General features: G+C 36.1%; 3 protein-coding genes across 5 annotated transcripts; 1 reads left to right on the forward strand and 2 right to left on the reverse strand.

Annotated features, from left to right (window-relative positions):
• Positions 1-4,127: 4,127 nt before the first annotated feature.
• LOC119069550 (peroxidase) lies at positions 4,128-12,666 on the reverse strand. 2 transcript variants are annotated; one of them, XM_037173629.1, is made up of 14 exons: positions 11,811-12,666; positions 11,602-11,724; positions 10,483-10,582; positions 10,236-10,400; positions 10,012-10,180; positions 9,569-9,940; positions 8,672-8,867; positions 5,830-6,126; positions 5,463-5,574; positions 5,235-5,373; positions 4,963-5,145; positions 4,725-4,821; positions 4,474-4,657; positions 4,128-4,276 (listed from the first exon to the last, which is right to left on the reverse strand). In XM_037173629.1, exons 2-14 carry the CDS (start codon positions 11,678-11,680, stop codon positions 4,231-4,233), a joined length of 2,139 nt encoding a protein of 712 aa, XP_037029524.1. In that variant the 5' UTR covers positions 11,681-11,724; positions 11,811-12,666; the 3' UTR covers positions 4,128-4,230. The 2 variants fall into 2 exon arrangements, with proteins under 2 accessions (XP_037029524.1, XP_037029525.1); XM_037173630.1 differs by having other exon boundaries at positions 10,232-10,400.
• Positions 12,667-16,217: 3,551 nt separating this feature from the next.
• LOC119069552 (solute carrier family 22 member 16-like) lies at positions 16,218-20,625 on the reverse strand. Of its 2 annotated transcripts, XM_037173632.1 has the most exons (11): positions 20,318-20,625; positions 20,100-20,253; positions 18,298-18,456; positions 18,051-18,228; positions 17,885-17,988; positions 17,654-17,808; positions 17,420-17,588; positions 17,203-17,344; positions 16,989-17,145; positions 16,625-16,807; positions 16,218-16,560 (listed from the first exon to the last, which is right to left on the reverse strand). In XM_037173632.1, the coding sequence occupies exons 2-11, from the start codon at positions 20,207-20,209 to the stop codon at positions 16,232-16,234; spliced, it is 1,686 nt and encodes a 561-aa protein (XP_037029527.1). In that variant the 5' UTR covers positions 20,210-20,253; positions 20,318-20,625; the 3' UTR covers positions 16,218-16,231. The 2 variants fall into 2 exon arrangements, with proteins under 2 accessions (XP_037029527.1, XP_037029526.1); XM_037173631.1 differs by having other exon boundaries at positions 20,100-20,625.
• Positions 18,456-20,111, forward strand: LOC119069553 (probable flavin-containing monoamine oxidase A). Its single transcript, XM_037173633.1, has 3 exons — positions 18,456-18,885; positions 18,971-19,156; positions 19,213-20,111. Exons 1-3 carry the CDS (start codon positions 18,509-18,511, stop codon positions 20,090-20,092), a joined length of 1,443 nt encoding a protein of 480 aa, XP_037029528.1. The 5' UTR covers positions 18,456-18,508; the 3' UTR covers positions 20,093-20,111.
• Positions 20,626-25,901: the final 5,276 nt, after the last annotated feature.

Below are 25,901 nucleotides of genomic sequence, written 5' to 3' on the forward strand. Positions count from 1 at the left end.
TGCACATGTCTAAGCTTTTATACTGTAATATTTTCTAATTGATTTCTTTGAAAACTACACACGGTTGGTTTGAAACGAGATTAAATAGGGACCGCCGACCACCAATAATTTTTTTTCATATTTATAATGAGTGATGGACAAGAACATCACACAGGAAAAAATTAGCCCGTAATATTACAATTGAATGTCTTTTCAAAAAAATCTTGTTGTGGATCAAGTATGGCATGTTTGGTATCGTTGAAAAGCTTATTCCTCAGATTATAATAATAGGGGCAAATAAGTTTGAAATAAGGCTACCAGAAAGGTACAGAAGTGGCCAAATTTCACCGAGGGTAGCGGAAAAATTAACTTCTCTGAAAATGTAACTTAAAAGAACATTTTCAATTTTGTTTTTCGCTATTTGAAAGAGCTTATTAACCGCGTCTAAAATCAATCTGGACTGGCTGGTTCGGTCACTTTGTCAAGGATACATACCTCTTCGAAAATGGTGAAATTTTGACTTTCAACTGTTATTGCTCCGAGAGCAAATGACCGAAAGCAATATTTTTTACACAGTATATCTTAGAATTGTTCCTTCTACCTATCCCCATTAAAGTTTGTGCTCAGGCTGTGCTTGACTGCTTGTGGCAGCGCATCCACTGGTTCTCAGAAACGGCTCAGGGGTTCGGGCTAATTTTTTCCTGTGTGATGTTCTTGTCCATCACTTAAATATGAAAAAAAAATTATTGGTGGTCGGCGGTCCCTATTTAATCTCGTTTCAAACCAACCGTATACAATTATTTAAAAGTGAATTAAATGAGTAGAATCGATCAAATTATAATGTTTCGACTTTAAAAATTATTAAAACGAACGAAATAAAATATTTTGTGTCAAACACTACGCGATACTTAGAATAAAAGGAAGTAGCAGATTAAATGATTTTATCTACCTAGGTGAAATAATAGCAGTGAAAAAGTAAAAAGTAAAGCTTATAAAATAGCGTATTCACCTCTGTCCAAATGTTTATTTAGACACTTGGGGTTATAACATTCGCCTTCGGCTCATGTAACAACTCCCCAAGTGTCTAAATAAACATGTGGACAGAGGTGAATAATCTGCTAATACGCCGTCAATAAGCTTGACCATTCTGATTAAGGATTTGAACAATTATTAAACGGACGAAAAATTTAAAAAATTCCTCACTATCGTCCAAGTAGCTTGGAATATTTATTTACATTTAGGAATATCAGTTTGGGACGATCAGTGAAGATCTCGAAACACAGATCTGTTGATCCTTTGTTTCCATTCACGGTCATCACGCAAATCATGGCAGCCTTATTGTTGCCGATAGTATGATAGTAGCCTGTCTAAGGTGTCAGGTCCTATTGCAGTAACTTCTGAAGGAACCACATCATAGTCTCCCAGCATCCTGCGTCTTAGTCGCAGAAATTTGGGGCAATCACATATCAGATGTATGCGCGTTTCTTCTTCTAAATCGCTGGAACATCTCATGTGTCGATTTCGCAATGTCCCGTAATCGCCCCTACCACTCTTCTAATGCGATTACGGTCCATTTTGAGCAAATCTTTTGTCCATTTTCCGTTGGGCTTAGGGAAGAAGCATTTCGTGTGATCGACTCCGTTGTATGCTTCCCAGCGTCCTGCGTGTTTACGCTTAACCCATACTTTTACTGCTCATTAAGCTCCGACTATGGAACCGGAAGGTACGTTTCTGGCCCGTTTGTCTGGGCTGCCGAGCCTAATCCAATTCCTCATTTACCTCCACGCCAGAATGTATATTTATTTAAATGACAAAAGGGAGTATTATCCCGATTTTTGTAATGTCCTTACCTGATTAGACACTGTAAATGGCACTTCACTCATACAGTGAACGACATCTCAAATGTCTCACTGTCATTTTTTTTCAGAGAATGTCATTGTGAATTTGCAATGACACAATAAAATTCTCAGAAAAATTTGACGGTGAGACATTTGAGATGTCGTTCACTGTACGTACATGCTTCTGCACCGAAAACGGTTCATTTTTTCAAGCAAACATTTTTTTTCGGTATTTTTTTTAGTATGTATAATGTATATAATATTGTATTCGGCTTCGCCTCGGATCAACAAACTTCACGCGAAAGGTCTCAACGTTTTTGTCCTTGTGACGTAAATATCTAGAACATGCTGTGATTTCCTATCTCAATTCTCTTGTTTTCTCTAGTAATGTAATTAGTTATTTATACAACCGAGTGATAAATGCTTTTTTAGGCACTAGATGTGTAGATTGTGTAGTATCGTGTACTTAAAAAGGATTTTTCATCGAGTTGTATACACCGTTTTTCGCAATAAAAAGGCAAAGGAAAGTCCTACTTTTCGTCACTTGTTGCGAAAAAACCATTTTCGACCGTAGCGAAATCAAAAGCATGCAAAAACCATTACGTCCACTTTACTCTTTTGGATTTTTCTGAATCTCGGAATGTTTGTTATAATGTGAATTGAATATAGACCAAACCTGTTCAATTACGTTATATGGATTGGGTTTGGATCGGTATCGTGTGCGTGTACCAATTTTTGCCGCCTAAACATTTTACACAAAACATGACACTCACAATAATATTACTTACCAAAACTTACCAAAATGGATTGCATAATCGTAAAGTGTTTTATTAATTCGAATCACCTGCCAGGTCATACCATTTTTATGATACTTATTATTTAAGTATAAATTCTATTTATTAAAATAATTAAATCAAACATAATTATTAACTGTATCGCACGCTCAAGACACTTAAATCCAAATTTCGTCTCAAATAATTAGAAGTAGAAATAAAAACCGACAAGGTCAAAGCAAACAACAACAAAATACTGCGACTTTATGGTAACACGGTTTACGAAAATAATGATTTTTGTTATTGGGTAGACACACGATAGTACAATGCTCTTTAAATGATTTTTTTTACGTTTTCTTTGCTTTGCTTTTTATGAAACATTTTCGTTTTCAGTCTGAATTTTTTTTTTTATTTGTATTGTTCATGAAATTCATTTCATTAAAGTTAATAATTAATTTAATGACACACACGAAGTGTGGATTTGTTGTATCCACCTTGCTTTCAGAAATTCTTTTTTTGTCGCCTGAAGGCATGTCTTTAAAGTCGCTTTGAAAAGAACGCCCCGTGCCCCGTCTTAGGTGCACAAAACATTAAAGACATGATCCAATGTCGAAGAGGGACTGTACTGGTTGATCGAATTAACTCATTTTACGCTAAACATCCGGTTCAGGTGTTTTGTTCTCGAAAAGAATTTACAGAAATTTTGTTCAAGCTAACGAACTCAGTGCAGCACGTTTGCTCTTTACTTAATTTAAACAATTACAAAACTGAAATCTAACATTTGAAACTTTAGAATTGATCAATCATACCAGCAGAATTCCGATGAACAGAAATAAGATCTCCGGCATGTCTGTTAAAGGTTGCGAAAAAAAAATCGTTTTCGCTAAAGTTCGTCACTTAAAGACCCTGATGTCTTTATCACCCGTTAATCATTCCAAAAACTTATTACTCAAACACCACCATATGTAGCAATTTGATCCATTAACCATTGAACAATTCAAACGAACCATTCTGTACTCATCGTCACGCCATGTTAGATGGGCTCTCAAGTTTACTAGGTAAAGTTTCTTAACCAAGTTGTTTTGGTGTGCACATACCAGCCGTCGTCGACTGTTGACATAATGAACAAAGTGTATTATTTGTTGACGACAGAAAAAAAAGAGTCGCAAAAATTGCATATCCACAGTATCCACAAATCAGAGCATCAAAATTATTCGACCGAAGTCGGCTTACGTAAAGAGTGGCTCAAGTTTGGACGTTATGCGAAAGACATACATAGAGAAACTAGAATATTGTGGAGAAGAGTAACAACAAGAAAACGAGTACTGGAAAGTGGCTAATATGTAAGGTACTGTAGGGCGGGCTGGTGTTTGTTAAATGCTGTCAAGCAATTTCTCAATCAAATTGTTTGCACCATTATTATATCGCCGTTACAGTAAATTTAATTTTAAATCGTCTTTTAACAAGTTACAGCACTTTGATCGCTTTAGCACGTTGAATGCATGTATGTCTTGCAATAAAGCATTATTCTCAACGATATTTTTGTAATTTAAATTAATTTTATTCGAGAAAATAACAAAAAAAAAGTTTTCTTAAATAAATCTTATTAGCAGCATAGCAGCAAAAATATTTCCACATAATTAATGCATGATGTTGCGATAGATTGAGCAATCCACCAAGGTGTTCCTTTAATCAATGAAACCAACAGAATAAAAATCAAATTGGCAATTTTCTTGCGAGGATATTGCAGGGTCTATTTTTTGGGAATCTTATTTCTGAAAAACTTCCGAAATTTTTCTTCGATTTTTTTCCTTTAAATTTTTTTGAATTTTTCCGGTTTAAAATTCCCAAAAAAATTATGTCTGTGATATTGCGGCACTCACGTTTTGGATGGAAGTTTGAAAATATTTTTTGGCACCGTGACCAGTTTTGTCGTTTCACACATCAAGCGGGCTGCATCATAGTTTGCGGTAAAGTCCTTCGCGAATCGGTTCGATATTGTAATTTCTGGCTCAGATCGTAGGGTCGTCTTTAGTTGTTCACCGATGATGCATGCAAACGTAGGTCCTATGTTTAGTGTCAGTAACGTGGCTTTTTAACACTATATCCGTAAGAAAAGTGTTTTTCGACTTACCAACGATAGCGTCTCTTAATGGTTTCTCTGATATGGCACCAACTATCAAATCAATTGTATCGACAGAGGTATATAATGATTTTAGTCGATTAAAGTTCTGTAGAAAAAAATGTTTTTGCTTAAAAGGACCCCTTCAGAGAAATATTTTTTGTTTTGTTTTGTTTTAAAGAAAACGCTCCGACGGAACAGGTCTACTTTAAAAAAATGCCCCTCGCTCAACAACCAACGCGTCGCTTACCATTTCTGTTATGTACGGTTTCAAGTCGTCCCAGGTATTAATAGCAACATTAGTGCACCCTTGCAAGTAACTTTTATAATCCGCCAATCCATGATCCCTTCCGCGGAGCAGATCCAACGCCAAAACATCTGTGCCCACCTCACTGTGTTGAGAATATTGGAATCGATACATGTACCTGGTGACCTTTGAAAATTAAACAAAAAATATTTCCATGATTTGACTGCCGGAGACAACACTTATGTATAAAATATCGTATGTGAACATATGCATACATCATCGACATAGGCTGAATCCATTGCCATGGAATTTTGGGTTAATATTGCGTCCATAATTACGTCTAATTCGTTGTTGGTTCCCAAACTACGCGGTTTGTAGTATTCGTTCTTTATTTCCATTATTTCGTTTTCAAATCTTTTTGTTTTAATGAAAAGAGGAGGTTAAAAATTACATCAAATAAATCACGCATTTGCGTTGTTCATTCTTGTATCAATAGCACTGACCTAATCTTGGCAATAATGTTATTTTCGTCTGACATTGAATCGTGATCAATGTTCCTTTTCAGCGTACACTCTCCCGGCATCATTGAATAGTAAAATCGAATTCCGGCCGTCGCTAATGTTTCGTCATGTTGATAAATCGAAAAATTAACAAAAAATTGTTTTTTTTTTTCTTAAGCTATAGGCTCAACAAAAACGCCCGTCTCTTTGAAATTTTTATTTTTCATTTCAACCATTAGTCAATCGAAATTCATTTACAATTAAACTTATTCTACGATTCTATAAGCGTCATTCATATCAAAAATTGGAAAATTCAAATTCATAATTCGTGCGCGCGATTTAATGGAATTTCATAAAATCATAAACTCACCGAACTCGTTACTAATGCCATTGGACAGTGGATCAGTGTGATCAGCAATGTGTGATGTCGACGATATTTCGTCAATCATTTGTTCGACGTTCTTTTCGCCCAGTACAATTTTCGACCATTCGTTCAAGACAATGTTTCGATAGATGACAGTATTCAGTTTGCGGGCTAATGTGAAAACACGTTGATCGTTCCATGATCTTTTTGCCGCCCTTATTTTCTTAGCTAGCCGGTTATGAGAACGTAGAAATATCGTGTACAATGGTGTTACGTATGGATTCACATTGACTCGGGTGTCTCCTGATTTAGAGAAAACGAATAAGAATAATGAAACAAATCTTATGAAACTGATGGCTGTGTTGTAAATGACGGATCATTGGTTGGCTTATTTTTAGGAATCTTATTTCTGGAAAATTCTAAAAAAAATCCAAAAAAAACTTCTGAAATTATAGCTCTACTATATAAGGTGTGCTACAGTCGATGTCGGTAAAATTTCAGCATAAATTTGTTTGAGATATTTTTGAGCTGGTGCACACATACAACAAAACTGCACTTATGGCTTTATCCGAGTGAAATAGTCAAACGTACACGAGTCGTAGGGGTAAAACCTCGTAAAGACGTATGATCAATGATCAGTATGACGTATGATCAGTATGACGTATGATCAGCATGACGTATGATCAGTATGACGTATGACGCAAATTATTGTAGAAACATAACCAGATCTACATTTTTCTATATTCGGCCAAAAATGAGCCATCATGGCTTCATGGTGACAAAATTGTTTTAAATCTGTCTTGGCCAGAAATATTTCACTAAGTTTTTTGATTCTTTCCCCGATATTTATTGTACACAAGAGAACTCTAGCTAAACATCATCATTATGAACACCGTTGTCAATAACAGACGATTCGTCCTTGACTCATTTCCTCAATTTGTAAGCAGAGGTTTTCAAAAAAAGAAATGTCTTTTCGTGGACAGTTGCTATCAAGAAAAATGTGGTTTGACATGAAGCAATGCAGCAATATAATTCGATATCAATTTGTGTCTAAACTGTGTAAATAACTCAAACAGATTCCTCACCATACTTAATTCAATCTAAATCCGTACACACGTCTTACCATTTGATTTAGAAAATTTAATTTAAAACAATTCGCCAAAACTAAAATATTCGATCGAGATTAATTTTTCATCGTACCTCAAAGAATTGAGTAATTATTTAATGACTTGACGACATAACTAATCGATTTTGATATTTATTAATAATTGCAAGCCATAAACGTTCAGTTGCACCGGATTTGTTATGTCGAATGCGATTTTTTTTTCGCTTAAATTCTTTGAATAAATTATTATAAGAAACGAATCACGTGTGCAAGATGAATAATAAATCAGTCTGTGGATTGGAAAAACTAGTTTTAAATATTCACAGAATAACATTAGTGGGTATTATCAGGAAATTCTACGAAAATGAACAATTTCCAAATAACCTAGTCATCTGTTATCGAAAAGACTAATCATCTGTTATGGATAGCAACGACAAAAAAATAAGCAATGACCTCCGGTTACGATTGTCGGATGTAGCGAAAGTAATAGATTTCACGATTATATCGACATACACTAACATTTGACCGAATTTCTTTTAGATTTTTTCGACATTTTGGAGGGACCTGCAAGTCAAAACCCCGTAGTTCACACAATTAAATGTTATTTTGCTCGTGTCATCGATGGAAAAACGTGTGTCTGGGGGTTGAAGCGAATAAAATATTTTATGTGCTTTATTTTGACGAGCAAGCTTTCTTCGGAATCGTCAAAATAAATTAGGAGCATGGAACGTAATCTTATATTACTTGCGACGCCCAGCAGAGTAAACATTACCGCTAATGTTATCATGTCCTTTCCTTTTTGTGGGTGCTGCGAGAAAGTCTGTTTAATGTCTACGCGATGGGAAGCTAAACTATTGCATAGCTATTTGCCAGCTGCAAAAATGATCCATAAATACTTCCGCTTCATTTTTCGTGAATACAGTCGCATGGGACAGGCTGGATGCTTAATTCATTAATTCGGAAACAATTTTATGATACTCGCAAGTTCACACAGTTCACAGTTTTTTTACAACTCGCTTTCGGCTTGGACACTCAAAAAACAGTTACCGAAACAAGTTGGCACAAAACACACGAGCATCATGAAATTATTTTCGATTTAATGAATTACTTTCGCAGCATCCAATGTAATCTACCATTAATTTAGCACTGGACCGCAAGCACTAGAATAAATTTTTGTAACGGAAAATCGCGGCCTCTATTTTCTCGACACAGAAGCATTATACCAACTTTACAAGCTTAATTTATATAAGAAATTTTGGTCAAGGCGTCGAGGAGGATCACTTTGAAAATTCTCTTCTCGTACTTAGATTCAGTGCTATGCCATTAAAACGAATTGATTTATTGAAAGTATTTTTCTGTGAACTTTTGTTAATTTCACTTAATTTCATATCACTTAGGACTTAATGTCCCGCAAACTACATTTTGACGAAATCTTTAGAAGAAACTTTGAAACTTTAAATAAAAGTGGGGCAAACCCACTTAATTGGAAACATAAAATTTACGAATTTTCATTGTACGTTGGAATTGGAAAGCATAACCGATATTTTTGTACATGAAAATCGTAAAATATGTCCACAAAATAGGTTCAGCCTTTCAACATTATACAATGGACATTGTAAGGAAAGAAAGCAAAAAAAAACTTTCGTCGATGCTCTCTCATAAAAAAATCTTTTCTTCACATCACATCCAACTAATCGAAAGTTTCGAGAAAAGACATTTTTTTTCGATCCAAAATCTACGAACCTGATTTAAAGCATGCCTTCCCATCACTGTTATGCATGCACAGTTTTTCGGAATCATCACTCGTGGGCAAACATGGATAATCTGGATCATTGGATGCCAACAGTTCACCATTTACAAATCGTCTTAAGGTACGCGTTACCTCATCGTTTATGCCATACAATTGCGATAAATCGAAATTATTTGTTGCTTGATTGATCTGAAAGAAAATGAAAATAAAAAAAAAAAATAAAAAAATTTTGTAATGTGATACCTACAGCGATGTTTATAAATATAATATAAACCCAATGGACAATACGAGAAACATTTCCTATAATTTTTTTTTTCATTTATAATAATCGAGACCGAGGCACGACATTCAAATTTGTAGAGTCAAAATAAACAAAAATTTTTGTTGATAATTTTTTTTTGACTTGGCTGGCTGTGTATACAGAATGTATATACATAAATACTCCGGAGACAATGCAAACCAATGAAATTTTTATAACATTCTTCAGCCAAATGTATATAGAAAAAGTGAATTTATTAATAAATATATTTTTGATGGAAAATTTTCTGTTAGTCATGCCCGATTAGATAACCTAAGAATCTGTGTATACAGAAAAAAGCACACAAACTTCGATTACCTTTCGCAACATAAAATTTATTATAAAACATCGATTCGAGTCATATGAATTAGTTTACAATATACAACAAATCATGGTCACATTTCCGATTGGATTGACTTTAATTACACACATATGACCACCAGAATTTATTTTTTATAATAAAGAGGAAAAAACAGTTCAACCAATAACTAAAACCAATATTAACCTGACAATGTGTAAATGACTATGACTAAACTGAAGACAGAGACAGAGAGAACAAAAAATGCCAATCAAAATTACATAGATTACATACCTGATTGGCTGCTCCGAAATGACAATTTGGATGCACACCGATGGCACTGCGTACGTAGCTTAAACACGTTATATACTTTCCAAAATTACCAGCCACTTTCAGCGGTGAACAGGACGGATGTGTGTAGCGTGGCGGTGCCGAGGACATATCCCGTTCACAACACTCGATCGGGCAATCATTACTCATCGTACGGACGACAGTTTTCACCAGATCATGTTCGATGAACTGCGCCCATTGCACAACGGCTATGTTGTGAATGGGATCCAAAATGCCGTCGACACTGTATTTGGTCTTATCGATGTCACTAGACAATGTGATTGAGTTGAACAGTGCGTCACTTATATTTTTCGGCTGTGGACGATGTAATGGCATCTAATTTGCGGATATGAACGGGTTAAAGAAGTTGTGACAAAAAAGATTACGTTCCGTCATATCACTTGTACCTTGTACAGGCCATCCTTATATGCTGCTGGTAGTAAGCGCCTGTATACGTTTGAGGTCATCGTTATATTATCGTCTTCCGCTATGTTATTGCATTGTCCTAAAACATCTGATTCTGGCAACGGAATCTTAGCAATCATCCGAGCACAGTCATGTGCTTTGTAACCATTTCTGAAACAGGAAGATTTAACAATACCGCGGAACGATGCACAGTGACTCAACTCACTTTGTACAATGAGCATTTAATATTTTGATGCTGGCTTCCAATATTATCTGACCGATCCGATCGTACTCTTTGCTGCGTTCATTGGGCAAACCCTCTAATAATTGAGCAAATGAAATACTTTTATCCGTAACATTGATTCTTGAATTGGATATTGAGTCCTCGAGGCTACGTTCATTTAATAGATAGATAAGATCGGTTACTTTAAAAGTGTAATTGCTATGATCTATGAAATATTAAAGTCACGTACCGTTTTAATCTCACCATCGATTCTTTGGCAAATGTTATGGCATTTACAAGTTTATGATGAAGAATTTCAATGTTCAGTTCATTGTCATGTCTGCGGATATCTAAAGCAAATACAACCGATATATTGTCAATTTAAGTTAGAAGTCTGTGGGCGCATGGATGGATATTACATTTTCTTTATCGAAACAGTAAATATACACCTATCATCATGAGGACGGTCCCCTCCGGTTTGGACATATGTATCAACATGCCAATTTATTTCTTTGATGCGCCGATTTGTTTAAATTAATTTTTATTTAACTTTAGCTTTCTTTACGCCGGTAGATTAAATAAATGTCGCGTGGTTCGTGCTAAAAATTTCCATGCAATATTTCAACATTGAAACGGAAAGAGCTTGTTTGTGGTATTGGCGAGGGTATTGTTCTCGGTTGAATGGTAAATACATTTTTCGGCAAAACATTTCCATTAGTCCTGTTTTATGTTTTCATCAATGTTCAATAGAATTACATTCAACAAAGCTTTTTGAAAATTTCGAAACGGTTAATCTGTTAATCATCATCTGTTATCAGCAACGACGACACAAATAAATCGGGAAACCTTTACTAGCCTTAATTTATGAAAAGAAAACGTAGTAAATCTAACGAAGTAAAAGATTTTGCATCAAACAGTAGACCATAACTTAATCGAAAGAAGTACTAGATTCAATGAATAGACTCACAGCACTTGCTGTTTGTAAAACGTTAAAAAAGAAGATTCAGAATGCTAATTACTTTTGAAAATGTAGAAACCATAGTTCCTCTGCTGTTAAGGCTATAAGAATGAGAGCGACAGTTCGTGAAATGAACCTTCCCAAAAACATTGTCAAACATTAAAAAAGTCGATAGCTCGCAAAACAATCAAACCGCGGTTCCTACGTTAATTTTTTCACAAAATATACGTGGAATTGGTAGGTTACGTATTTGATAGATTTTTCGGCTTAACTGTCGACTCGATCATTGGTAAGCGAAATGTGGCCAAGCTTTATCCATGCTGATCTTTGTCAAACAAAGTCTAAATCTGTTACATTATCCGATGTTTATTTACATTACAAATTATCGTACTTACGAATATAGACACTCACCTCCGTTAAATTCAAATATTCCGTCGCAAAAGTTCACCACAATCATTAAGAACACCAGCGATATTCGATTCGTATTCATTATGTTGTTGTTATTGTTAGGTTTCTGATGACCAAGTTGAACATCTGATCCATAAAAAAATCATTAAGATCTGCGTCACCATCGTCACCACCACTTTTAGTGATTATTTTTCTTTTTGTTTTTTACTTACAACAAAACTATAATGTCGTTTCGTTGAATGTGATTTTAAAATCATAAAAATATTACAGACCGCGCAGTGTTGAATTCGCCTTAAAAATGTTTGAGAATTTCCACTAAACGATTAGCAATTTTTGTTCTGTAAATCGAAATGTTTACGTTTTTATGACTTTGTTTACGAGAATAACTTGTATATATCGATTATTGTACGTATTATAATGACGGTATGTGCATGAATGAATTACATTTATATCTATATTGAATTCAAAACGTTAAGATCATCAATCAAAATGTGAGCTTTTTATTTCAATAAAATCAAAAACAAAAAAAAACAAAAAAAAAACAAATTTAATTTCAAGTTCAATATTATTAGGTAGCATATGCCATTGTTTCTCAACTAAGTATCCCAATTATCTCATTAGTACGAAAAAAAAACAACACAAAAAAATAATTTCATTATCAAAATTGATTGAGACTGGGTGACACTGGGGTCAATATCAGGGAAATAGAAAACAATACGCTTTGTTCAAATTCATTTGTTTCGAATAACACAAAATTTGATTCATAATTGGGATAAAGTGACCTTTAACTGTTCAACAAAAATTACAAATTTAATTACACAAAACTGTGGTTACGAAAAGCTAAATTGCTAACTGAACTGACCCACCACTTATTTATATATATGAGCTTTACCACGTCCCGAATTATCCGTGCAAAAACAAGTAACGTGTTACTATGTACGACTAATCGATCGAAACACACCGATTTTGCGAATATTTTAACTTAAAAAATTCTTTTTATAATGTCTGATTTGCAGCGAGAACATCACTTGTGGCTGTTGATGTTATTCAAAGCCTTATCAATTCTTAACTGAAAAATGGAAAAAAAAAGTTTGTGTGTCGTTGTGAGCGCTTTAATGATTATATTATATACGAGAAAAGTCATTGAATATGCTTCAATATCATATATGAGTAACTGATTTTATGTTTACGTTTTCGATGTACGATGTTCGTTACATTTTATTCAGAATTAATAGATTTGATACACACGTTGCCTTGTTTGACGATTCTAATGCATCCAAGAGATGGTTTGTAAATGAAGTTATATCTGTGACATACCCGCATATTAATTTGAACTTTAACTAGGTCATTTTCTTTGTTGGTTGATTTGTTTACTTTTGATGGTGTTGCATATGAAATAAAAGAATTCATAATTTACAGCTGGTCTCAGTCATTTTTGTGTCGACGTTTACTTCAGCTGAAAAAATAATCAGCTGGTACGATTTACTGTATATTGGCTTGTATGTAATTCGTACAGGCTTCTACCACTTTTACACGTGTTCGTATGACCATCACTATGAATTCGTAGCAGCTGGTGCATACAAACTCAGGCACAAATTTGAATGTCCTTCACTGTACTTCATAAAAAGTTTTCTTTCAACAAAACATAAAAAATTTCTCTTTATATTCTCTGACTGTATGAGATCAGTGGACCCATAAAATCCAATAAGTTTGATAGGTTTAACGTTTAACGTTCATCATTAAGAATTTGTAAACAGATGTATATCGACCTTAAATGATACCAAACTGTGGCTCAGTCATAAAAGTTTAAGAAGGAAAAGCTTTCTTTAAGGTCAAGATAGTTAGTACTAATCGCAGACACCGCCGATAATAGTAATTTCGAATGATTTGAAACTCCAAACATAGGGCATGGATATTGTTGACGTTTTCACCACTTGTCAGCAAATTCTCTTTCGCTGAATGTGGCGCTTTTGTATTTTTAGGTTAAAACTTCATGAAACAACCGTAAAGCGGATGGCGCTTTTGTAGTTTTCAGGGTAAACTAGTACGTCGTCCCATGCCCTATTGTTTAATCATTATACAAAATAGATCAGTTCCAGACAGCATTCCGATACAAAAAAGATTTGTTGTACGACTAATTTTTGCGGCCTAGGAGGGACTGATGAAGGTATGCCCAGTGTGTATCTCGACTGTCTCAACGGGATTTGAGCAGTATTTCACAGGACTCTTAATGATTGACGCAAGTCGGCAACTTGTGTCGCCTCACACGAACAATATTTTCATCGAAAATTTAAATTTCTTACCAAATGATTTTGGAGCTCAAAAGACCGACTCGTAGGCTGTGCCATCGTTGATATTTGCGATTGTGACGATAACAATTTCTACAATCTGTTGGCGTTAAAATGAAGGTATGCTAGCCACGAATGATGAATGCAATTTAAAAATTAACAATTAGTATGTTTTTCTAGCTGTGCTGAGGTGTAAATGCCAATCAAGAGAGATTTTTTTTTAAAGTAGAGCAGGCTCCGTTGGAACTATTTTTTTTTAGCAAGTTTAGCAAGGTTAGAAGCTGATGGCTATCTGGACATATAAACAAACCGTTGTTCTGACGAAGCCTGGTCCAATGAAAGTCTAGAACAGGTATGGTCGATCGGCGAATTCGTCTTAACACATTGAAATTAATTGCGGCTTGCCAAGTTTCGGCACCCTGGACTTTACTTAAATAGTCGAGGAATACCTCCAAATAAATTTCTAAAAATCCAAAACTGAATTCTAGATTTTTAGAAATTTATTTGGAGGTATTGCACGACTATTTAAGTAAAGACCAGGGTGCCGAAAGTTAACAAGCCGCAATTATTTTGAATGTGTTAAACACACTCACATTTTATGTCAAAATAATATGAAAATGAGTGCGTTTAAGTACGAAAATAAAATTTTATGTCCTCCTGGCGGACAATAGACCATACCTTTTTTACACTTTCATTGGCCTGGTCCACTTTCAAAAAGACCCTTCCATATCACTAATTTATTTGCAATAGTGTTTGTATGAGGGGACCAGTTGGAAAACGAATAATTGTTTTATCTAAACTTGTGTGACCCAATTCAATTGATTTTTTTTTTCCTCTCAAAATTTCAACTTTTGAATGAAAGAGTAACATTAAACGCACCCATTCGTTATAAAATTGTTTACGTTTTACAAACGGATAGATGGCGCCCACATTAAATATGCCATCTATGCCATTCAACGCATTCAACATGTTCAACATTCAAAGTTTTTAAAATAAATTCCGCTAGATGCGCATGGTAATAACTGTCATGTCACTTATCTTGATTATTAAACATTGTTTATGTTATTATGTGTTTTCCGACCGAAAAAAGATTTTCTGATATACCTGCTGTAGTTGAAGATGTTGGTGATCAACAACATGTGGATATCATGACCAGGCTCACTAATTTCGCCATGGGAACGGTAAATTGCTTTCAACTAAACCCGAAATCTGGGTCTGGGAAAAATGTTTTCGTCTACCATTACGTATTCTTTCGCCTTTTTTTAGTCATATTGTCAATTGAACCGCAAAATTCATTGCTAGTATGAACGGCAGTTTCTAACAAATTTAAACTGTCCCACCGAACGATTTGATAGGAAGGTTGCCACCTCAAGGTAATTCAATTGTACCAGGATCAGTGTTAGAGCAACTGACTCCTATCGATGATGAGCCTCTAATCAAATTGCTTCTTGACACTTCGTGGCCAAGAGGAACTTCTTGACAATACATAATTGACCGTTGGACCAGGTTCGAATTCCATCTGCATCTGCCTAACTAATATTCAGACTGTTGCTATAACGCTGTCATTAACAAGTGTACCACACTGAAACAGAAATTGCAAGGCGAAACTGACATCCCTGAACAAACAAAAAAATCGTTAGATGGGAAGCTCTTCAGGGAGATGGGAGAGTATAAGCGCATCAAATTCTATAATCTAAATGAGTGCAGATAAAAGGATGTGTTGTTTCCGAATGTAGAATTTTATCTTCCGTATCAAACTCATAACTTGGTCAAAATGTTGTCTCCTTTTGCGTGTTAAAAATGACTCCGAACTTGTATCAACCACTTGACCGATTTCTCCCATCTTCGATTTCGGTTATCTCTCAGAGATAAAAACAAAAAAGGCAAAAAACATCAAAAACGACGATTTCATGAAGATTTTACGTTTTATTTACTCTAGGACTCGAATTCACAACGTTACTAACGGCAAAGCCAATCTAATAGCACTCTGTACCCTCGTATCACGGGACTAAAACGAAAAGGAAAGGAATTTCGATAAAAATCACGAACTTTAAATTCGTTACCGGTTACTGTGGATATTATTATCATTTTTGTTCGTTAAACGTTACAGCCAAATTGAAAACAATTCGCACGATTTTCGTTATGCATTAACAATGAAATTCTATGAGAATATCGCAGTTACTGTACCGGTTGTCGAACAGTGCAATGTTTCGATTTTCATTTACGTTTAGGCTGTCAGGATGGGAATCACTAGATAATTTCTTCACCAAACATTTCAGAGGATTTTTTTTTGTTGATTCTCTCATTCAAAAAACTAAAAAATCTCAACAAAAATTCCTTAAAATTCATTTAATCTCCCTTGTCGTTTCCTCTTCAACCGTGTCATTCAGTTCTACGTGTTCCGTTTCTGGCAGACCCAAAACTAAAAGTCCAGCGATTACCGAGCATATACCACATATCGTGGACGGTATGAACCACTTCAATGATCCCAGACCGTCAACTATGTACGGAGCCGAAATTGAACCAATATGAGCCATTGTGGAGCTAGTTCCAATTGCCGAACTTCTGATAGTTGTTGGAAATAGTTCTGCTGTGTGTAAGATAACAACGACGAAAACGGCACTGATGCACGTTCTGCCGAATAAAGCCACACCAATGACGGCATCGGTGTAATCTGAACAGATTTGTAGACACTGGCTTTAGTGTATATACGGAAGATAAAACAACAATGTGATTACCCAGCGGTACTGCAAGGATGGATAGGAGAGCAGTTCCAGCTAGGAAGAATAGAATCAACGACACTCGTTTGCGTCCCATCCATTTGAACATTATGCACGGTACAATGTAACTGGGAACCTCTGTCAGACCGGTGACGGCTACATAAAAATACTGATTTGCGAGGAAGTTGTCACCGTTCAATGCTAGAAATTTGAAGAAAAAATTGAAAAGATTTTGTTCGTAGATTCTTGCCTCAGATGATATGGTGTTAGGAAATCTCGCGCCGCGTCATTCACAATAACTCACAAAGTGACATCGTCCTTATACAAAATGTGAATTATTGTGAATGACGCGGCGCGAGATTCCTAGCAACCGATGACATACCAATCACATAATAGGTCAACGATGACATGAAAAAGGTAAAATGGCATATCAGTAATCTGCGGCGAAGCAATTTGTTGCCGTACAAATCGATGAGTTCAGAGCTTCCAGTCTTGATTCCGTTAAATATGTTGGTCAAGACGTTGTTCCCTTTACGTGTCTGCGAACTTAGGATTTTCATTTGTTTAAAAATCGAATATCATCTCATAACAATCACCTTTGATCGATCAGCTTGAAGCTTTTTTAGTTTTTCCAACTCAAAATGCTCTTGTTCGGCCATCGGTTTACGGAAGACAATTTTGTGGGCTTCGCTAATTTTGCCCTTGCTCATCAGCCATCTGGGTGATTCTTCTAGTAAACTCAAAATGTATAGCTCACCGTTATTTCGTTGCATAAAGACAATGAACATCTCGAAATGTGGAGAAGCAACTTACAAGAAGTGAACGACTAAACATACGGCCGGTACTGACAGGGCTATCTGAAGTTGTCGCCATGGGTGTATGAAATATGCAAAAATTGCTAAGATCATCATACCAATGGGATAAGATACACTAAAGAAGATGCTTAGAGTTGATCGATATTTTATCGACGCGAATTCGGTAACTGAAATTGGAAATTCTTCTGCTGCAAAATGTCTGCACCGAAATTCGAATCTTAAAAAGACTTACGAATCGTGTAAGCTGAATGATAGACGCCAGATCCAGCTAAACCGAGACCAATTCGACATATCAAAAAAAGCCAATAAATGTCAACGAACGCTGATACAGGTCCACATACTATGTAAAGAATACTGGCAATTGTTACACTGGTTTTTCTCCCATACCTGGAATTAATGATAATTAAGTTAAAGTTAAAAAAAAATTGCAAAAAATTCTTTGAATAAAACGTTGTGTCTGTACTTGTCTGCTATTATGCCAAAAATGAATGCTCCCAAAAATTTTCCTACATAGAGAGCTACTTGCACCGTTGTTCTTAGAATTTCACGGTCGCAAATCAAATCCCACTGCAAAAATAATTGTTGATGGACCAATTAAATGGTGCTGGATCATATTGATACGAACATACCTCTGCTACGATTGACAATCCCTCATTGTCATAGGCGAAAAAGTTTTCTTCCGATTTTCTACAGGGTATTTCCGATGGTAAATCTGCAGCTGTAACGTACTGATAGGCACTTTCAAATGTCAACTCACTCAATAAGGTGTAATTCCAATTGCGAATTTTACATTTGTCCGACACCAGTCTATGAAACAAAACAAAAAAAAAAAACGTGAAAGTTTACGCCTACGGTGAAAGCTTCAACTCTCCGGACCTTGTGGAAATGTTTTTGATTTCTTCATGACTCCAGTAGGCCTCAGTTAGGGACGGAATGACACAAGTCAAGTTATTTGGCATATGACCCAAAAATACGTACGAAGAGACGTACAGTCCATTCAAAATTCCCGGTGTCATACATAGAACAAAAACTTTCCTGAAATTTATAGTCAAAATTTGATAATCAAGCTTGAAATTCAGAACTGAAAATGAATTTAGCAACGGATCTATATCCGAAATACGATATCATTGTGGTTGGAGGAGGTATTGCAGGACTGGTGGCCGCCTATGAAGTTTATAAACGAGACCCATCTTTAAGAGTCAAAATTCTAGAGGGTAAAAATCGCATAGGTGGACAGATTCTCTCTGATGTTATTGGAGAATTGGGCGCTCGATGGATAAGCACTGATCAACGACACATTCTAGCATTGTGCAATGAATTGAATGTTCAACTATTTACCAGCGCGCCTGAAAAGGACTATAGAAATATCTCGGATCTGGATAATGATTCATTGTGGTCGACATTGCCGAAATTCGAAGTGAATCGATTTTTTTCAATGTTGGATGTAATTTGTCAGGATAGCAGGTACTACATTGTCTCATATTTCATAGCCTTCGGTTTGAGACGCCTTCAATTCGCCGCATTATGGTCGAATTTCTATCGTTTCCAGACTTTCATCGAGTCACACAATTCCAATGGAGGACTTTCTATGTCAGCATTTGTTTTTCACGTCTAGCAGAAATAACGTTCGACTTCTTGTACGCTCCGTTTGTGGACTCGAATCCCATGAAATCACAGCGAGAGATTTTTTATCAGTCTGTAGGTCGTGGATGGGTTGTTCGGTCCTTTTTAAGAGGTACGGTTATCACACGCTGCCGAGATAAAATTAACAATCTCATTCCAAATTAACAGCCTCATTGGCGACATGAACAATAAGCGCATATTGATGCCAAATTTTTCCATTATCATCGAGCGATTAGAATCACAAATCGATCCAGAGACCATAATGAAAAATCAAATTGTAAAAAATGTTATCCAATACAACGGCTTCGCCAGGGTGCAAACGGAATGCAATCAAACATTTTTGACTCGTTTTGTGGTGTTCGCCATACCGGAACAATCCATTCCTCTTATCACCTTTATTCCAACGTTACCAGACCATTTCGCAGAGTATCGATCGCCACACTATGTCACAAGTTTTTGTGCCAACTATTCGGCACCCTTCTGGAAATTACTTGGATATTCTGGGTCGTCATTGTGTTCGAATCAGTACATAGTTACCTACGAGTCTAAAGAGAATACCATATCCGGATTGATGTATCACAAGGAGATATCGTCCAACTCAAAACTGGTCGTCAAGGACATTCTATTGAAATATTTATGTCAACGCTTTGGCGAAGTAATGAATGAACCAAGACTGTGGGTGCAGACGACATGGGAACAATCGCAAATTGTAAACGAACCCACTAGTTCCACATGGAATCGCATAATCTGGACCTCCACATACGATGAAGGAGCTTATAAGGGATACGCTAACGGTTCAGTTCAAAGTGGAAAAAAGGCCGCCTTGATAGCGCTACTCGGACTTCGTCCACAGATGGTCAGCTGGGAAGACATTGCCGATGTCAAGCCAGCGAATGTTGTGAAAACAAGGATTGGTTTGTGGCAACAGATTGCGGCATCGATCAATTTATACAATTCCGTTTACTATGCGATCGTTACGCCGATTTGTTATTTGGGTTTTGGTTATTTGTGGAAAAAATGTTTGGTAAAATTACACGATGTCCGATAATAATTACCACAATTTTGAAGTTCCATCTCCTTGCCTATTCACCTCACTTAAAATAGCTGCTTTCGTTGACTGCTCAATTTCACTAAATTTTCTACTTTGATGACTTTCGGTGTCCATTGTTTTGCACAGTTTACGTCACCTCTAATCTGCTCGAATCTCAACCAAAAAATAAAAAAATCGTTTGACTACAGTGGTGCGCTCCAACCAGTCCGATCACCGTATTACACTAATTCATTCAACTTGCTGCCGAAACGTTTCGATTATTTTCAGCTCACACTTCAGTCGAATCGAGTTTACCTATCACAGACATACCAACTCAATATATCATTGATTAACAAGCATTACATCTTATCTGAATTAATAGGTCGTAAAAGAAGCAATTAATTGATCTACCGTGTAGGTATATGAGTTTACATTACTTTAAATCTTCGACTTTGCACCCAATCTAATGACGAACTTATTTTAAACTTTTGTGAAATACTTTTGAATATTCTTACATTTTACAGTCTCGACGGACGGATGAACTTCGTACATTAGACGGTAACCTCGTTTTTTCTTAGTTTATATTTGATTAATCAAGAAATTGCACATTATTGGGAGGCATTGTTGGTGAATTATATCTAATCAATTCAATGGAATCGTTTGGGATAATGTGAGAGTGTACTAGTTTCGTGAAACGAGCCATGTAGATGTTTGTATTACATGTACAATTTGTTTATGCCATTTCGAAGTGATTCCCTCTGCCGATCTCTGATGTTATGATCATGTTTTACCGTTGGGAATTATACATCGAATTGTAATTATAAAATGTAACCAACTAATTTCTCTCATAGCCTTCACCGATTAAGTGATAGGGCATTGTAGTCGAATAGTAACGTATAGCGAAGCTATTTTTGAATGTACGGATATATATACTCGTGGGTTTTGTTGAATTATTGTTGAAATGTTTCGCGTGCATACTAAATTAAAAATGACCAGGTGAAATTACATTTTGTTTTCCTGTGATACTTTGTAACAATTATGAATCATTGAATCAACTAAGTTGATTCAGTATTCGAGATGATAGAATTGTGTTTCCTATACATTTTACTAGAGTCTGGATCTAGAATTTTTAAGATGGTTTCAGGCGAGTTTAACTCGGAGTAAGCACTGTGGAATTTTTAGAAATAAATGGAAATATTGGAATGCCGAATGGAATTTTGTGGAAATGTTCCGAGTGGAAATTATAGTGAATATTTAGGATTGTTGCGTTTACTTCGCTGACCTTGACTCCGCTTCAATTTAATTTTACTTCTGAAACCATGGCATTTTTGGTAATGAACTTTTGAATTTAGTGAAATTTTTTGAAATTTAAATTGAATATTTCGGATGGTTCCGTGGCCGAATACTTGACTGACCTAGACTCCGCTTCAATTTAATTCTTTATGTTTTACATATTTTAAAGTTGAATCTATTACTTCATTTTATCTAAGTATTTTAAAATAATTGATTTTATATCTTTTACTTCGTCTTTTCATAACTTTTGCTATATATAAGAGAGCATTTAGCAGAAATTGTCATTTACTCCTGAAGTCAATATCGATAAAAGATGTTAACTGTCTGTTGGAGGTTGTTACTTTAAAAATTGGATTTTTGGCGAGAATGGAACACAGAATCACAATATATAAATCGATAATGGCACCTCATTTCGAATACTGCGCATCAATCCTAGGGACATGCGACGTAGGTGAAGCCAGGAGACTCCAAAAGCTTCAAAACCGGGCAATGAGGATATTACTCCGATGCAAGTAAAGAAACGGACATTTAGCCTCTCTGATAAGATCTGCCACAAAATATAGTTTGTATGCTTGCTAAGAGGACCGAAAGTAAAGCTGTCAATTCGCGGGGCGAAAGCTTTCGCTTTCGCCCCTTGAATTGACATTTCTTTACTTTCGGTCCTCTTAGCAAGCATACAAAACTTAATACGTAACTCTTTCGGCCTCCTCAATCGATACGTAAATAACTAATATTACTATACAATTGAGTGAATTTGATGTTTCGTATCAAATTATTTCCCGAATGTAGTATGACGTTTTCCTTTACGAAGGAGGGAAAGATTTTTCCCTAGGGACGGAAAGAACCTTTTCCTTCCATAGTAAAGAAAAATAACATTTTTTGAACCGCCACAACTATAAATTTTATCACATACGCGCGGTGTTCGGATGTCAAAATTACTTAACTAGAAGTTTAATTCAAAAATTACACTTCAGGTCTATGTTGTTGTCTCGTTTTCGCTTATGTGATAAAATAGAGTACACACTTGTCACTATCAGTCTCGGCAAGCCTCGACTTCTTCGTGACAAGTGTGTAATATATAATGAGAGCCTCTATCAGATTTACAGAAATTCGCACAAATAATTGCCAAATATTATTCCTTAATGAAAATTTGTCAATAAACAATCAGATGTAAACATTTAATTATCGAAACCAAAATACTGTCAACAACTGGAGCATGTGTGTCCAAAATATCAAAGTTTTAAAAGAACAGGTTAAGACAACCACAAAGGCTGGTGACACCAAATTTTATAAACAGATAGTGCGTGAAATCAACTTTTCCATAAAAACTTCGCAGCCGTTGACGCAATTGTGTGTCACCGCCTTCGTGATCAACTCAGAGTTGACTTAACTTGTTCTTTCAGAACCTTGCACAATATAGTACACTGGCATCTCTCATCTTTTATAATGACCGCATAGTAGGGCTGCATACGCAGGCCCCTCTTGGAAAATCTGTTCTACTGCTTGGTTGCAGATGCTATGGCGATATTCGATTTCCAACAACGCACTTCAAACATAAGTGATACTCTAAATAGGGTACTGAAACTTGACAGTGCAAAACACTGTTAAAAACCATTTCATACAAATAGTATTTTATTTGGCAACTTACGACTATGATCACTTTTGCTTGAAGTGCACTGCTTCCAAACATGTCAGATGTGGGTCGACCCATTCTAATCCCTACCAAAATTTACCTTATTGATGTCTAGTTTAGTGGTTCTTGGCGATGTTTTGTTAGAATGTTGCATAGAAAGCAAATGAAGAAAAAATCATCTTGCCCAGCCGCGGATTTAAACACGGGACCTGTCGATTAGGAGTCGAGGGTTCTATCGCCAAAGCTACGGGTTCAGAACTTTGCAACTATACCACCGTCACAGGCTTTCTGAATAAGAGCTGAGAGATCGTTCTCATCATTTTTGCTATGCGATTATTCTTAATTATTCCTTTATTTGAAACATTGTGGATTTGTTGTTTTTTTTCCTACGATATGCTCGTTTGCGTCTTTTAAGTTCGGCGAGCTCAGGCTGATCAAATAATTTATTGAAAAACAAAATGTACGGCACCTGTCTGTTGCTGTTTACAAAATAATGATAAGAATGCTGGCATATTAACATTTGCATATTTTTTAAATATTTAATTATATTTATACCGAAGAATTTTTATTTGTTTTCGTTTTAAATGTCTCATAATCGAATTGGCAATTGCAAAATTTGTGTTTAAAATAATCGCAAAAATTATAAACGCAACTCCAGAATCGAATACGTAAGTATGGCGCACAAATGCAATATAACTGATAAGAAGGTTTTATTTATAATACAGAAATGTGCCCAAAAAAAATGTGTAAATAAGCCCAATATGCAAGAATTGACAGAATACCTAGCTGCATATATAACTTTGTCCCATCAATAAACAGTAGGATTGTTGAAATTCCTAGTCACCACAAAATCGTATATTTAATAGCGCTCACCCCTTGGCCAATTTCTAGCCTACATTTGTGCGCAACAATATTCGTTTTTTGATGATTTCTCTGAACCATTAGTAGATTACGTTGGATGCTGCTAAAGTAATTTATTACACAAGGACACAATTTTGTGATACGAGCAAACTCACGAGTAAGTTTTTGAGCAACAAGCTTCGGTAACTGTTTTCGAGGCAAGTGTAGAGTTTGCATATCCGAGCCGAAGTTCTACAAAATTGTGTCCGATAGCAATGAAATACGTCGGCTTCGCCTCAGATCAACAAAATTCACACGATAACTCTACTTTTTTTTATCCCGATATATGTAATGGATTTTACATGCTGAGGTCGTTGAAAGAAGTGCTTAAGACATGAAAAGTACGGTTTTCGACGCATGTAGCATGTAAAAGATTTTGGTTCAGAGAAATCATCAAAAACCGATTATTTTTGCGCACAAATGTAGGCTAAAAATTTGCCATGGGATGAGCGCTCTTAACTGGAATCGATGATTTGAAGGATATTTCGAAGCTTTTTATTGTTTACAAGTGACGCTAAAAACTAAAATTTATAATCATCAGAACATTGTAGTTTCGTGTTTCGGCGTTATTGAAACAATTGTTAATAGTGATGGTATCATCATTATTTTATTTAAACTATTGTTGATTGACTGAATATGATCATTTCCAACTGATTTAGAATTTTTTACAGAGAGAAATTAGGAAGGTGTTCATTCTCTACATTTCCGACATGCCGAAGACTATTGCGAGAAAGTTCCTATTCGCAGACGACCTGGCTCTAGCAGTGCAGTACGGCTACGACGGAATACCCGAGAAATTCGCAATAGCTGCCTTGAATGCAGACTTGAAGAGACTCGAACACTATTATCTGGCGAAAAGATTACGAGCTAACCCGGATAAAACTGAAGTTTCGACGTTCCACCTGTCCAGCAAACAAGCGAACCGAACTATCGAAGTGAATTTCTGCGGAAAACCCGTACGATACAACTTCACGCCAAAATATCTTGGTGTCGTGCTAGATCGCTCTCTGACGTTTAAACCACACCTATTGAAAGTTCGTGAAAAGTTGAAAAGCCGATGCAACTTAATCCAACGACTAGCTGGCTCAGACTGGGGCTCATCAGCGTCAACACTCAAAACATCAGCAATGGCGCTAGTGTATTCAACGGCAGAATACTGCTGCCCGGTATGGTCACATAGCACACACGTAAAAAAAGTCGACACGACGCTGAACTCATGCTTAAGAATCATTACCGGCGCAATTAAATCTACGCCGCTCCCATGGTTATCGGTACTAGCAAACATAGAGCCACCGGATATCAGAAGAAAAATCGCACTGGAACGAGAGTACACAAAAATCATCGAACACTCAGATCTGCCCATACACGATGACATCGCCAACAGAGCTGGGACGAGGCTGATCTCACGAAAACCGCTGTGGCTGAAAGTCAACGAACTGAACAACTTTCGGCCCGAAGACGAATGGAAACGTAAGTGGAACGAGGCACAGCTGGTGAATGCAGAACTTGTTGACGATCCAAACGACAAAGTGAAAGGACATGAAATGGACCGAAACACTTGGACTCAATTGAATCGTATCAGAACAAACCATGGCAGGTGCAACCATACGCTGAACAGATGGAACCAAGCAATCGATCCGAGGTGTGATTGCGGCCACCCTGACCAAACAATACACCACATCGTCAATGAGTGTCCGATCCGGAAATTTGATGGTGGGCTGCGTGAAATCAATGAACTAACTGACGAAGCAATCAGATGGATAAAGAATTTGGATGTGAGATTATGACGAAAAGCGAGATTCAGATGTTTTTGTTGTGAATTTTTTTTCTCTTTCTAAACTTGTTTTTCCGTTTCATTGCTGAATTTTCAATTTCAATTTAATGTGAATTTTTAATTTCTTTCCGATTATGTCAAACCTATACGAATAAATAAATAATAAAGGAAGGTGGCGCCATTTCTGTCACTCTGTTCCATATTTGTTCAATGTCATTCATTAAGAC

The sequence above is a fragment of the Bradysia coprophila genome (assembly GCF_014529535.1).
Source record: "Bradysia coprophila strain Holo2 chromosome X unlocalized genomic scaffold, BU_Bcop_v1 contig_35, whole genome shotgun sequence".
Taxonomy (NCBI): Eukaryota; Metazoa; Arthropoda; class Insecta; order Diptera; family Sciaridae; genus Bradysia; species Bradysia coprophila.